Source organism: Argiope bruennichi, chromosome 5 (genome assembly GCF_947563725.1).
Source record: "Argiope bruennichi chromosome 5, qqArgBrue1.1, whole genome shotgun sequence".
Taxonomy (NCBI): Eukaryota; Metazoa; Arthropoda; class Arachnida; order Araneae; family Araneidae; genus Argiope; species Argiope bruennichi.
Window position 1 is genome coordinate 109068092 of NC_079155.1, and position 17042 is coordinate 109085133.

At 27.9% G+C, this 17042-nt stretch overlaps 1 protein-coding gene across 13 annotated transcripts in view; it reads left to right on the forward strand.

Moving 5' to 3' along the window:
* LOC129968884 (cell adhesion molecule DSCAML1-like) overlaps positions 1–17042 on the forward strand; it is a 136261-nt gene that overhangs the window by 99274 nt on the left and 19945 nt on the right. For all 13 annotated transcript variants that reach the window (XM_056083202.1, XM_056083210.1, XM_056083211.1 and 10 more), the window contains exons 7-10: positions 810–941; positions 4914–5078; positions 7598–7668; positions 13170–13407. In XM_056083202.1, coding sequence (XP_055939177.1) covers positions 810–941; positions 4914–5078; positions 7598–7668; positions 13170–13407 — 606 coding nt within the window. The remainder of the gene's footprint in view (positions 1–809; positions 942–4913; positions 5079–7597; positions 7669–13169; positions 13408–17042) is intronic.

The following is a 17042-nucleotide window of genomic DNA, read 5'->3' on the forward strand; positions in this document are numbered from 1 at the left end:
GGGAATGGTCTCCAAGAAACTTTCTCGCATAATCTCTAATATAATCACAAGTATATAATTAACTTGTATATCACTGCATTCGATATTAGCCATTAAAAACAAAAAATTGAATTATTTTACCTTTAATTTAAATTATATGAATAATTTGCAAAAACTCAATAATATTTAATGAAAAAACTCATAAAATGATACGGAGTTTTAAACATATTTAATATTGCTTATTTACTATCACAAATTAATAGTTAATCATAGTGAAATAATATTGTAACCGATATGTAAAAAAATATCATTTGTTTCTGTAAAGACACAATGAAGAGATTTTAATACTTTTCGTTAAATGTTTTTCATAGCTTTACAGACAAAATATGATTTCAAATTTGACTATATTTTCTTTTAGATATTGGATCGATTGATATTTCACAATATGATTTTTTTTTCTTTAGATAAAATTGTTTTTCTGTTTTCTAATTATTTATTATTTTTTACTCTCTTCTTTGATACCATGAGCGATAGCGTTAACCAAACGATATTATAACATTTATGATAATGTAATATATTCGAACCATAATAATCCTCTATTTGATACAAATTTTACTCCACAGTTTTGATTGCATACTTTTTTTTTCTTTACAAATTACCTCACAATTATAAAATTTTCTCCCTAATTATGTTCTCTTTTTCCTTTTTCCTATTTTATTTATTATATATAATATAATAAACAATAATCTTAATTCAATTTTTTTAAATGGAACTTTGGTATTTATATTCAGGTATTGAATTGTGAAGTTTTGCATTATTTTAAATTGCAGAAGTTCCTGCGCAGCCGTTAGATGTAAAGGTGAAAGAGGCATGGAGCCGAACTGCAAATATTGTATGGTCCGCCCCTTATTCAGGAAACAGTCCAATAACTAAATACATTATTCAGTACTGGAGAGACAGAGGTAAGAGAAAATTTCTTCTGATTCCAAAAAAAAAGCAATAAAGTTATTTGGATATTGCATTACTTTGAGAGATACAATTTACGTGTTATTATTTAATTTTAAAAAAAATATTACGTAAAAAGTTTCCTAATAAAGAAACATTTTTGATTTAAATGAAAAAAAGATAACATATTTTTTTACTATATATTATAAAATTTGTGCAAAGATAAGTGAATTCGGAAATAAAAATTCATATAGAAAAAAGCAAGTCCAAATTTTCAAAAATGTTCCATTGAATATTTTAATTGGGGTGGTAATTTTAGTGGGTGATAAACAATTCCGAAATGGTATCCTTCTTATGATATATTTGTATTACTTTCATACCTTTTTTATTAAACTTTCCAATCAGCCTAAAAGTCATTACTATATTAATATTCTAATAAATCATTCCCTCTTGTCTTAAATTTCAACTTAAAATTCCAGAAAATAATTAAAGCGCAACAAAACAATTCCTAAATGAATTACTGGTAGATATATTAACTGCTCCAGTCATTTAAACTTTTTTTAAAAAATTTACCGAAAATTCTTTCCTGGATTCTGTGATTTTCAGCTTAAACAAAGCAAGAGGGCAACACGAACGGAAGAAGCCAAAATTTTCTCAATTATAAAATCATCACGGGGGAATAAATTAACTTGCACTTTGAATTCATTTAAATTAATATAGTTCTGAAACTCCAGGATTCCATAAATTCCATGATTTGCACGTAAACATACCTATACATAGCAAGAGGACAATTTGAAAGGATGAAGCGAAGAATTAACGTCTTCATGGTTCGAATAGTTATCTTAAGCTTTCCTGCCATTCAAACTAATAAACGCGCTGTACAGAAAACTTTTCCCTGAATTCCGTGGTTTGCAGTAAAGAAAACATAAACAAAGCAAAAGGGCAATTTCAAATTTATGAAAACAAAAAATCCTTTATCGTAGTGTTATAACAAGTTTTTATTTTAACTTTCCGTCTATTTAAACTAATAAACAATTTGTAACAGAAAACCTTTTCACAGATCCAATAGTTTCCAGTAAAACAAACATAAATAAAGCAAAAGGGCAATTTCAAATTTATGAAAAAAATTCCTTTATTGTAGTGTTATAACAAGTTTTAATTTTAACTTTCTGTCTATTTAAATTAATAAACAATTTGTAATAGTAAACATTTTCGCAGATCCAGTGGTTTCCAGTAAAACAAACTCAAACAAACAAAGAGGGCAATTTGAATGGACGAAGTTAAAAATTAATCTAACATAGCTTCTTCGGTTACTATAAGCTTTCGAGACATCTAAATTAATAAACACACTGCACTGAAAACTACACCGCAAATTCAGTGATTGCAGGAAAACGAACTCATACAAAGTAATAGGGCAATTTTAAAGGACAAACATTTTTCTGCCACACCTTATCACAAGTTGAATGGCTTTCATATATTAGTTTCATTCACAGAGAATTTGAAAAGACTAGGTCAGATATGTGTCTATCATAACGTTGTCACTGGTCAAATAGTTTATATATATTGAGACTATATGTATATTATTTTCGAGCTATTAAACTAATATAAATACTCTACCGAAATTCTATGATTTCATAGATTCCGTGATTTGCAGTAAAATAAGCAAAGCAAGAGGATGATGGTACAAAAATTCACAATTACAGCGTTTTCGCCTGTCGAATAATTATTTTAAGCTTTCGAGAAATTCATAAACACACTGTATCGAAAATTTCCGCGGATTCTGTGATTGGCAGTAAAAGAAACTTAAACAAAGCAAGAGGGCAATTTCGATTATCGAAACCAGATCTTTAACAATCACAGCGTTTTCACGTGTCGAATAATTATTTTCAACTTCCGAGGCATTTAAACTCATAAACACACTGTACCTAAAACTTCCGCGGATTCTGTGATTGGCAGTAAAACAAACTTAAACAAAGCAAGAGGGCAATTTCGAAAGACGGAGAGAAAAATTTAACAATCACAGGGTTTTCAGATGTCAAATAATTATTTCAAACCTTCGAAGCATTTAAATGATAAACATGTACAGAAAACTCTTCCGCAGGTTCTGTGATGTGCAGTAAAACAAACTTAAACAAAGAGAGAGGGCAATTTTAAAGGTTTAAACCTAAAATATCGCTTTCATAACGTTGTCGCAGATTCAAACACATAGTTATATATAATGCACAATCCTGGAATTTAAACTAATATAAGCACTGCACCGAAATTCTATGATTATTAACTATTGAAATTAATTTACTATTTAAATTAATATATACAGAAAATTTTCTACTGATTCTGTGTTTTGCAATAAGGCAAATTTAAATAAAACAAGAGGGCAATTTTCTTACAATTAAGCCAAAAATATCTGTTATCTTAACCTCTTCACAGGTTGAATAGTTTTCAAAAGCTTGCGAGCCATTTAATCTAATAAATTAATTATATCGAATCCATGATTTCAGTGAAACAAATAAACAAAGTAAGAATTTTGTTTTGAAAAATGAAGCTAAAAATTCATCAATCATAGCGTTATCACAGATCTGTCAAAAAACTTGTCAATTTTTACGTTATTAACTTTGCGATAATTCAGTACTTAGAAGGAAAATATATTCAACTATATAATTATCGATTTACTGAAGAATTTAAATTTTACAATTAAACACAAAGTAATTAAAATATATCTGAAGTAAATTTAAACTAATTTTTTTCCAATAATTACTTAATTTAATTATATTTTAACATTTCCATTAAATTAACACCTCAGTGAATTTTAATTAATGTAAAGCTATAAAATAAACGCTCTTTTTATAAAAAAAAATATATAGAAAGAAAGAAATAAAGGAATTTTTTTTTTCATTGTTTTCACTTTAATGTGAAAAAAAAAAACTTTTGAGATTAGAAAATATTTTTTTTTAAATATTTATTCTTTAAAAGCCGTCTTCAATGTTTATCTAAATTTGAAACTATCACGTTTTACTTTGTTACTATAAACATAGAAATTTCATGAAAATTTCATTTTTCCAAAAAAAAAAAACCGCACTGAAGGTAAACATATACCTTAAATGCATTTTTATATGTACGGTTTTGCTATCTTATTCATAGGATATCTTATAAAAATATATTTATCTTATTTATATTATCTTTATCTTTTTAAATATATTTATCTTTGAAATTTATCTTAGTCCAATACTTTTATTATTTAATTTACATTACTTTTATTATATATTTAAGAATAGCTATATAATTGTAGCTACTGAAAACAGAAATCAACAATATCATGTCTACTTTCCGTTTTCACCAATATGTATTTTTTTTATATATATTTAAAACAGTGCATTTTATCTGATATTTTCAGTTTTAAGTCGCACTCTCTGATGTCATGTTATGTATAAATGCACACTGTATTGAAAACTTATTCGCCGAGTTGATGATATACAGTGAAACAAGCTTAAGCAAAGCATGAGGGAAGTTTAAAAGGATGAAGATAGGAATTTAGTAACAAAATGAAACGATTAATCATGAAGATTTGCACAAATTCAACACAAATTTTAATGCAATATCAACTTTTAAACTAATTTATATTCTCGATTATAATTTTTTGAAAGTCTGAAAAGTGTTGAATATCCTTAAAACTTGCTAATTTTGTGACATTTATTCTGTCCCTTTCTCAGGAACAGAATAAATGTCACAAAACGATAAGTGTACATGAAAAGAATGTCTGTCTAGTTTTATAAATAAATTCTAATTATTTTTCTTTCTGCTTAATTTTCCTTCTTAGTTATATTTTTTAATGTGTTTCTAAGCCAAGAATATAAATTCTTCTTTCTTCCAAGAATATAAATACAAAAAAGTTCATCTAACATTCGAAAACAATTAAATATATTAAGAATGGAATTCTAAAAATAATGCTTGTATTAAATGTTAATTCTTTTGACGATTTTCTTCGAATACAGGTGGCCCTCACCGTCTCCTAGAAGATATCATTCCTAGCACTCAAACTCAAGTCTTATTGAAAAATTTGCGACCCGGAACGCCCTACGCCGTCACAGTTCTTGGTGAGAATGAGATTGGACAGGGACAGCCCTCGGATGTGCTCAAGTTTGTTACGGGAGAAGAAGGTTTGGGACTAGAATTTATGATAAAGAATTGCTTAGCAAGATATCTATTACTTTCAAGTGTCGGAAATTATAGAGAATTATTTATTATAAATATAAATATTAAATTAAATTAATTGTCATTAAAAATATTAAATTGCATATAAGTAAGCTTTTTTATCATAAATTTTTAAGATTACATGGAGATTAGTAATTGTACGATGCTTATGAAAATAGAAAAAAGGTTCGAAATTTTGTAAAATTAGATGAAAATTAAATCTTAAAAATTTTTTATATAAATACAGTATTATTCTGTTTAGTAAAACACTGAAGATTCATTTTATTTCTTAAACGTGACATAAAATATAAAAAAAACTATTGATATATGAAATTATACTTTTAAGGGTTTTTTTTTTTTTTTTTTTTTGGTGGTGGTGGTGTTTTTTGTAAAATTTAACAAAAGATTTTATCCTCATTCAGTTGACAATTCCTTGTCATAAATGTTAAAAAAAAATAATCATAAGCAAATTCTTTTGAATTTTTCATTTTAAGAATTTGATACTTTTGCAAACTGTAATTAATTAATTAATTAAGAAAATTATAGAGGCAAAATAATGACAAACTATAATAATATCTTTTAAACAAAATAAAATTTTCAAAAAAAATTAAAGGAAAAAATGTTTTTAATTTGCACTTAATTTTAAATTAGTACAGTTAAATTAAATAAATTTTTGACTAGTGTTATGGTTATTGTGAATTACTTCTCACATAACTTACTGTATCCGTTTAAATATTAAAAATATTACATGGTTTTCTGAGTATTTTTCATAATATTATTGTTATTGTTTTTTACGCCTCCAAGCTATTATGATATATATAATATCGCCATAAAAAGCTGATATTATAAAAATAATATTCGGATAGATTAACATGGTAGAAGAAAAAAAAATCAAAATCATAGCATCTTGACTTGCGAAAGATATAAATTAATATTAGTTTTGAAAGATTTATTTTTGGATGTTATTATTGGGCGTTATGGGGATGGAAGTTATTTATAAACCTTTTATGTATTTCAAAATGCTATATTAATTCCAGAAACACTATAAAAACTACTCAAATACTAGAAAATAAGGTTAATTGAATATAAAACATGATTCAAAATGGGCTTGAGTTTACTAATTTGAGGTATAAACTGATTCACCATTCCTCGCTTAGATATTATCCAAAACCATAACGTTCATTTCTGTTTTTCTCTTTGTTTCTTTTTGAATTTACATTGTTTAGTATTAAAAACACAAAATTTGTGACTTGATAACTTTCACCTTCGCATCTGTACATATTGAAATTAAACAGAAGATAAAGAAAAAAAATTTTTACAATACTTCTTAACAAAATAATAATAATTCCGACTAGACAGAGAGCCACTTCACACAATAAAAATTCATTAATAATGAAATGTGCATTATTTACCTAAAAATGGTTTATCTGAACTCAGACGAAAGCTGGCTTCCAGTAATTATCCATATCACGCTTAATGATGATTTTAATTTTTCACCGTGAAATTAACAGATTGATATCGTTGCTTTTTTGTCATTTTTATTAAATCGTTTAATTACTTTTCATACCAATTTATTTTCATATCAGAAACCATTGATTTCCCTAAATTTCGAGAGCTTTTCTAGGAATAGAATATAGTTAATTTTACAGCTGAAATGTTAAAGGATGTTTAGGATAACGAAACAGAATTCCTTACCGTTAAACGATAAGCATTTGATCGCCTTATATCTAAAACCTAATCTTCATTATAGATTTAAATAATGACTGTTCATAAGAACTGTATAACAGAGACGCATAATATTGTCCTTCTTTGTTTGATGACAATGTCCGAAAATGCTTGAAAGTGTTAAAACGAAAAGAATATTTTGTTCTACAGCTGGTATGATAAAAAAAAGGAAAATAAATACACCCTCACAAATAAAAATTGTTTTCATTCTCAGTATAAAATAAATTTTTCATATATTTTTTATCAAATATATAGAGAAATATTAAACGATATTACAATATTTCATTTAGAATCGTAGATTTTATCATGCAATTTCATATTTAATGTCAAAAAATGTAAACGTTGTTATAACTCATTATTTCCCGACAAATTGATTAAATTTGAGTTCAATTACACCGCCCTTCCCGAGTTCGGGTTACTTGGACTCAAGTAACTTTCTCATGACAAAAACAATTTAAATAGATAGTATGTTCAAATAGGGTCGGGAAATTTAATCAATTTATTATGCGTCTATAAAATTAAAATTTTGGCTTGAAAAAGACTAAACTCTAAGCAAATATCGCAAATTAGTTAAAACTAAGTTGTTTTAACGCTACCATTTGATGTAAAAAATATGCTCATTTCAGGTGCAGGCAATTTCAGTTTATGGTATTATATATTACATTATGACAATAATTTTATAATACAGACATACCGTATACTATTAAATTAATGAATGATGCATTTCTCTATTTAAAGTTATATTTTTGCCTTAATTCAGAACCAGTTGGTCCTCCTACAGATGTCTGGGTTGAAGCTAAAAGTTCCAACTCCATTTTAGTAACATGGAAAGTAAGTCATTTCCCAGATTCTATTTAATACATGATTTAAATGATATTGGCTAAAAAAGTGATCTTATAATATCATTCCTATATCAGTAACATATGTTATTGATAAAGAAAGTTGCAAGGGTGAACTGTATTTACATTACATTACATAGTGGTACCTTTCAGGGTAATTTAAATTTTGCTTTTTCTAATTAATTTTGCATAATTTCATTATTACTCAATGAAAAATTACAATTATATGTAATCGAATTAGTGTGGTTTAAGGAATTATTAATTTTTATTGAAGATGAAACTTCATTTGAATATCTGTGCCATTATCAAACCATTTCTGCTAATCGAACCAGTATCGTAAAATTGAATTGCGCTTTTGACGTAAAGTTTTAATAAAATTAACGAATTATTCAAAAAAGAAGTATCATTATTAGGTGATGATTTTTTATAACACTCAAAAAACTATTTATAAGAACATAATCCCACTTTTAAGTGTTTCCACATTAAAAGTGGAATTATGTTCTTAACATAATTCTACTTTTCTACAGTGTGGTGAGTATATTCCATGCATTTTTATACATGAAAAAACGGCACTGTAAACCGTCAATAAATTTCACATTGCTTAGAAGGGATTCATACTATTTTTAGAACAGAAGATTCATTAAGGAAATACAAAGGAATTAAAGAAAAACAGCGACATTTGTGAATCCTCTTATCAATATTGAACGTTTAACATATTCAGCAGATCTTTTACCTCTCTTTTTAATTTATTATGTAAATTTTTTGCTCTTCTTTTAATTTCGAGAAAGGATTACGCTGAAAATGCTTCAACTTATACTTAGCGATCTCACTTATGGTCTTACTTTTGTAATTGCAAATGAATGAATCAATCATTTTGTAAATTTTGTAGGAAGAAAAAAAAGAGTCATGCTTCGAGAGTATTCGATTATTCGAAATAATTAAGATATCAATCAGTTAGGATAATCAAGATTTGCATTTTGTATTCTCTTTTATTAACAGCAATTTACTCAATAACGGCTGATTGATAAAGAATCATGAAGGAGTAAGTTTAAAATAAAAATGTATTTAGAAATATTTCGTATTTATTTATGAAATAAATTTGATATATAATATTTCTAATTAACTCTTATTTAAAACAAATAAGTATCTTTTTTTTTTTACTTACATGGTAGCTTCGGGTTCGAGAAAAAAATACCTGCGGCAAGAAAAAAAATTGAATCTCTGTTTCTACCGTCTGTGGAAGAGAATAAAGTTCTATATTAACTTTATTGTTTGCTACGTGAGCACAGAAGTAGAAATCGGCATCTGGCTAAACTGTAGTATTCTAGAAAGTCTCTACAACATTTTTCTCTGCATTTCGCTTGAGAGAATTTTCCCAGTCTTTACATAAAATGGTAGTACCCAAGGAAAATACCAAAACAGCTCAAACGAATTTTTAATAGTCAAGTCAATTTGTAATTTTGTTCCGCAAAAAAAAAAAAAAAAAAAAAAAAAAAGATTTGAACCTTTTTGTCTGAAACGTCGTAGCATGATAGTTTTTTTTGTCTGTTTTAATATTATTTTCAAAATTTAATATCAAAAGGTTAATTTATAACAAAAAATAAAAGGCACACATACAAAATATATATTTAATATCAACGCAGCGCATGCGAGTATAAACGCAGTCACAATGCAAGATATTATTTAAAATTAAACTTACAAATATTTTTAAAAATTTATTAAAAATAGATTTTAAAAAATTATGAAAGTGAATTCGATCCCACTGAAAAGATAATCTTTTAAACTTGTGTAAAATGATTTTTGTGTGATAATATGCCTTAAATTTATAGTGAAAAAAGTTAATATTTCGATTAAATTTTAATTAAAGATATAATAAAAATTTCGCAAAATACTTCTTACTTAGCACCTATAATCCACGTATAATCTGGCAAAGTAATTAATACTCTATGCCCGACAGTTTAAAACATTTCAAAAGATTATTGCATTTTCTTGTCCCATGTCTCATAAAGAAATTTCGTAATCCAAGTAAGTCCAGCCTGTAAACGCTGTTGTAATAAAAATAACTGGAAACAAAAACCAGCACTTACCTCTTCTGCTTGGCGACTAGTCTTGACAGATGCTTCTTTAATTTGTTCTTTAAAACCTCATAATTATTCTAGTCAAATCAGTTCCACTAAATCCATAAAAGAAAAACAAAGCAACTTAACCTATTAATATCGCATTAAATCTATTAATATCGCATTAATATCGCATAAACTGAATATTGTAACTTATACACAGCGAAAGAATCAGAAAAGTAACCCATGAAGTTCAACGAAAACGGGTAAAAAAGCTCCATTAGAACCACTTTTTTTGAACTACGAAGTTCTACTTAATGAACTTATTTGGCGACAACTCGCTCCTGCATGCGCTTTTTATCAAACATATAACGCCAAAATAAAGAAATTAAACAGTTGTATCATTTACTAAATTTCTGTAGAAATATGAATTAGTCTTCTTATATGGATTTTATTTTCTGTATTTCGGTATTTAATTTCATGCATAATATAGAATGAACAAATGACTATTTTGAAAGGTAGGTATTTTCTGAAGGATGAAAAATTACTCTCGAAAGACGTAAGTCACATAGTTAATGAATTAAAAACGTATAGTCAATCCACCTTTAATGAATATTAATGAGGAAATATTTATTTTCTACTCTGCAGAGTTTTATCCTTATTTCTAATGTTTTATATATCGAAAAAAATTATATATTTTTTTAATTTTAAATGTGTAAAAAATCAGCATTTTGTACTGACTTTTTACTGAATTAATAATACATTAAGAAAATTAAATAAAAATAATTTTAAATAAATGAATAAAAATAAATTTAAACAATGATAATTTTTAAATGTTTTTTTAAATAGATAAATACAGCATTTTACAGATTTTTATTATATAAATAATAAAAATTATGTAAATAATAAATTTAATTTTTAAATATGCATATTAGAAAATATAGTTAATAACTTTTCTTTTTTAATTAAGTGATAATCTAAAGTATATCTATTTTTTTAAATGTCTTACAAGCATAATGTAATCCTCTGTTTTACTATCTTACTTTATTTTATTCCGTTTTTGCAATACTTTATTTTAGTCTATTTTAGTATCTATCTTACATAATTTAAAATTATTAGGAAACCAAAGACAGTACCTCAGGCCAAACAAATAGTCCGATTTCGCCAATTTTGTTTTGTATGAAATCACATGACTTCTGGATATATATCAATAGTCGCCTACCTCCCTTCCACAATACCCTCCTTTTTTGAGAGAAATATCAGAAACACTTATTTACTGTACCATTCTCTGTGAGGAAAACACACAACGGAATAACTTACTCGCAACCACTGCACCAATTTCATAGATTTTTATTTCATGTAAGAAATTATGATCCCTAAATTTGTAAACAATGAGGGTTTAATTCCCGCCATCCTCCATTTTCAACAGAAATCAGAAAAACAATGTCATTGTATACTATGGAAAAAACCACAATAAAATTGCTCGGCCACACTGATTGTATTGACTGCACAAATTTTTATTTCATATGATTGCTCATGGCCCTTTGATATGTTATTAAAAGTCGTTTTTCCTCTCCTCTTCCATTTTCGAGAGTTATTGAAAAATAAAACACCTCCACACACACCCCAGCATTTAACAACTGGAATGATTTTGCCAATTAATATCACCACAGTGCATGTGTAATCATCAGTAGCTTTGCCAATCAGAGTGTCCTGTAACTGTGCAAGTATAATGTAAATTCTCACTTAGATGTAATCTGTACTAGATATATAAGATGTAATTCTTCAAAGTTACTTGACAATGTAAAATTAGTATAATTAAAATAATGCTCGAACAGTTGGTCAGTCACCGAAGGCGGAAAGTCTATTTTAAAATCCACTTTCTGGCACTGTTTTTTTTTTAAATCATGAAATCTAAAGAAATTGGATTTATATAAGAACGAAATTTAATGTATTTGTTTCTTTGCTAAAACTTTACATTTCAATCTAATGTATGTTAAACTTTTTTCATGGTATGTTGCATAAAGGAGAATTTAATGCTGTTTCAATATTATCTGGTCCCTTTGCAAAATTATAAGAACGAAAAATTGATTTTCTAGATTCTTACTCGGCCTTATATACCTGTTTTTTCGCATATTTATAATTAACAAAACCAAACACTTTTTCTGAATATGCATAAAAATAAAAAGTATATATAAAGCGCATTAATTTTTATGAGTACTATTTCCCTTCTATTCTGACATTTTCATAGAGTATTGAGTTTTAAGAAAATTGTGCACTACTTAAAAAACGTCGCATCATGAAGCCAAAGATTTTTCTCCTGGTTATCTCAACAGATCATCTGAGTAATTACATGTATTAGAAGATCTTTTGAGATAGCCCGATTATCTCAAAAGATCTTCTAAGTTACATCATGTGGACATTTATGAGCGGGTAAGAGTTACAGTTACTGTTACATTTATTCAAAATAAAACCATTTGACTTAAAATTGTTATCAATATGCTAATTAAATTCGGTTCAACTCCTATGTTAAATTTAGATCCAAGAGACCCATAAAATTGAAACATAACAACATTTTCTCTTATGCTATGCTTAATTTCTGTTGTTGTTATGTTCTTATTTATGACAATTAGACAAATCCACTGCAGTAGCTTCTGAGGGTAAAGGCCCCTGAGCACCCGGGGGCAGAAGTCTGACTTCTAGCCCTTATGAAGATAACACTCACACACTCGCTTGCACAACCCCTTTCTACAGGGGGGGGGGGGGCTCATTCACGCACCTCACAGAGAGAACACAAGGAAGAGAACAACCATGCCCGAACCAGGACCGCCTAGATCACGGGGAAGACGCGCTACCACTAGGCCAGGACGTCGGTACTGCACTGTTTATAGAATGAATATAAAATTGAAAATGAAAAAGAATTTTGATTTTTCTCGGATTATTTAAGTGTCCCAAAATCGTCCCGTTTTTAATATACGAATAAATAATTAATAATAAAAGTCGTTGTATATATACTATGATTATGAATTCACATTGAAAAAAAATACACAAATATGGATAAGTCTGACTTCTAGCTCTTATGAAGATGACACTCACACACTCGCTTGCACAACCCCTTTCTACAGGGGGGCTCTTTCACACACCTCACAGATAGAACACTGGGTAAAGAATAACCATGCCCGAACCAGGCCTTGAACCCGGGACGCCCACATTACGGGAAAGACATGCTACCCCTAGGTCAGAACGCCGGCATGTTAATTTCTGAAAAGCAAACGAAACGTATATTGCACCATTATAACTTGAAACTGTCCATATAGTGATAAAATGTATATAAAAGTTTTAGAACCACATTTTTGGGGGGGAAATTGAAACTATTAAATATTATGAACAATATGAAATAAATATTTGTTCTAATAATAAATATTACTTGCTATAGCCTCCCCCGCGTGAGCTTTGGAACGGGGAACTCCGTGGTTACTTCGTGGGTTACAAGGTAGATGGCACTTCGCATCCGTACTCCTTCAAGACGGTGGACAATGCAGCTAACGACAGCCACGAGTATCTTCTGACCAACCTCATGAAGTCCAACAAGTATAACATTGTCGTCAAAGCCTACAACAGCGCCGGCACTGGACCACCCTCACAGGACCTCATTGCTAAAACCTTAGACGGAGGTAAGATACATAGTGATTGATCCAGATACTTGCGCCAGTCTTAAATATTATTTACATTTTTACATGCACAACTACTGCTAAACAAAACAAAATGCTTTGATACAAAGACACCCAAAAAATAAAACACAAGAACACTCTTCTCTATATAAAATGTATTTATTTAAGTACTTAATTTGTTGGCAGTCCTACGCAATTCAGCTACAAACAGTTTGCAATAGGTTGAATCAAATTAAAGAAATCGTTAAAGACGCAGAACTTTATTTCTGATCTTCCCTTTCAAATAAATACGTTGTACCATAAACTCTTCCGCGGATTCTGTGATTTGTAATAAAACAAACTCAAACAAAGCAAGAGGGCAATTTTTAAAATTGAGGACGAAAATGTCTCTATCATCATAACATTTTCACAAATCGAATGCTTATCGTATAAATATATAATATTAGTTTTTTATCTCTTTAAAATAATATAAACACTAGTCGAAACTCTATGATGCATGGATTCTGTGATTTGCAGTAAAACAAATTTCAACAAAGCAAGAGAGCAATTTGGAAGAACTATTCAAAAATTTAATAATCACAGTGTTCTTAATAGTCGAATATTTATCTTAAACTTAAAGCCATTTAAATTAACAAACACGCTGTACCGAAAACTCGTCCGCCGATTCATTGATTTGCAGTAAAACAAACTCAAACAAAGCAAAAGGGCAATTTTAAAAGGTAAGGCAAGTGTCTCTATCATCAAAACTAAATCAATCTAAATCAAATCATCAATCTATCTTAAACTAAATCAAAAATTTAATAATCACAGTATTCTCACTAATCGAATATTTATCTTAAACTTTCGAACTATTTAAATTAACAAACACGCTGTACCGAAAACTCATCCGCCGATTCATTGATTTGCAGTAAAACAAACTCAAACAAAGCAAAAGGGCAATTTTAAAAGGTTAAGGCAAGTGTCCCTATCATCATAACGCTGTCGCAAGTCAAATAGTTATCATATATGTATTAGAATTCGAACTGTTTAAACTAATATAAACACTAATAAAATTCTATGGCTCATGGATTCCGTGATTTTCCGTGAAACAAATTTAAACAAAACAAAAAAGCAATTTGGAAGAACTAAATCAAAGATTTAATAATCACAGCATTGTCACAAGTCGAATATTTATCTTACACTTTCAAACCATGTGAATAAATAAACACATTGTTCCGAAAACTCTTCCTCCGATTTCGCGATTTGCAGGAAAACAAACTTAAACAAAGCAAAAGGGCAAATTTAAAGGACTAAGTCAAAAATATATCTCATCGTAACGTCTTCACATGTCCTCATCTCATATAACATAGCCTTTAACATGATAAATTCTATTTAATATGCTTTATATTACTTAATCTTATATTACAATTTGATTTTTTGAACTATTAAGATAATTTATTCATTACTGTTTTGTGAAATAAAATAATGTAATGCATTCAAATTTTTAAAAATATTTACGAACTATCGGAAAGAATAATTTAACAGGAATGTATTAATTAAATAAATAAGACATTTGTTACTTTGATAATAACATATTCGTATAAACAAAAAGATTCGACTGTAGTATATATCTGTTTTTGATTATTAGAAATCTTTCGAAAGTACCCGCAGGAGGGTTAGACATCGTTTGGACTAATTGATTTTAAATATTTTTTATCCCAAATTCTAATACTTACCTTGGAAATTGTTACTGTCATTTATATTTTGTTTCCTTTTCAATTTTCTGCTTGTACATTTTCTTATTTTTTATTATATTATTTAATTGGTTTAAAATTTTAAAAAGAATCACTCCGAAGTGCACATTCCTACCTTCCAAGTATAAACATGCCAAACTGTAGCAACTGTAGGTCAAACAGTAGCGCCAACACACGCATATTCATCTTTATTATTAATACAGACTAATTCTTTTAATTTTCAAAAAGTTATCTACAAATTTACTAAAGTAGAATATAATTCCATCGTATCTTCAAAATTACATTCTTCAGAAGTACAAAAACATATTTTATATGAAACAAGTGAAAAAGAAGCAATGTAAACTTAAACACTAAAAGAGGAAAATATCCGTTATCATTAGGAAGTTTGATACTTTTGAAACTGAATTTTTAAAAAAGGGAAACAGAGAAAATAAGCTTTCTATATTTTTTTCCTTCATCTTTTTTTGTATACCAATACAATAAGTTACGTTTTGAGTTTAATTTGTCGATATGAAAGAGAACCTAATTTTCACTTGAAGTTCCCAAACTTAATCTAAATTTACAATTTTCGTATCAAAGCCGCGTATTACATTTCATTTATATAGCCTGTTTGGTTCTAAAATATCCTGTTCTTATACACGCCGAGAGGCAAACAGATGTAAAGTATATTTTACTGACAAAATTTGACAAAGATATATAGTTTGGGTGTAAAAGTGATGCCCTTTTAAAGTAGTAAATTCATCTTCCATTCTTTTTTGGAATCGTTCATTTGTACACAAATAGACGGTCATTAGCGGTCAGCAGTTGACCGATATGCTTTAAAAGCAAATATAATTCAATATCTCAAATGATTAAATCGTGAAATTAAGTTTTAATGATCTAATTATTATTCTAATGATAAAATGTCATCCTTCCAGCTCATTGTATGTTAGAATTATCCTTTTCAATGCACACAAACACCGACGGAACAGAGAGGCTTCCTTTTTAAAAGAATTAGCTCCTAGTAGATATATTTCTACAATTTCTGTATAAAGAACGCAATCTAAATATAATTCATCTAGATTTCGAAATTTCAAGTTATTGTGTACAGTCATACAGATAGACATCTTTTACGAATTGAGAATTGTCTAAAACGTGATGATTCATCAAAAACTCACGAATGAATTGCTTTGATGACTACAATACTTTTTCATCATATTCTAGGAAGTAAAAAAGAAAACATATACGCAAAAATCATGAAGTAAATAAATACAACGGATTGAATCAATGACTAATTGAATTAAACTATTTAAAAATAAGAATGTAGAATAAATTTTTAAAAAATTTCGCTAATTCTCTGTAATGATTTTGTTTTAATTTTTTTAAATGAGTTTTCAAAGCAAATACTGAATTTTTTTAATACTTTTATTTAATGTAGCAAAGATAACACTTTGTAAATGCTGACAAATTTTAGAAAACTTCATTGGAAAAGAAATTTGGAATTGACCTAATATCTCTCTTATACTTTGTTTCGTCTGCTTTAACAAAATAAGTATCTTCAGCTGATTTCTTAAATTGAAATCAAACTATAAAACAGAATTTTAGCTGCTTGAATATTAAAAATAATAACAAGAAATTGCTTACAAGTTGTGTTTCATAAAAAAAAATCCGAAAATCATCCTTTACCAATTTAAAAACAGGTTATAGAATCAATTCTTATTTTTAAGAAACAAATCAAATGTACCCACCAATTTCATTTGGAATCCTGCAAGATAAATTCTCCACATAAAATAACATGCAACTGATTAACAGAACAAATGTAATATATCACGTGATTTTATCATGTAATGACTTTTCCTTTCTTTGATCATTAAATATTTTTCTTGTTTATCTTCAGTAAAATTTATATTTCAATAATTCTCAGCG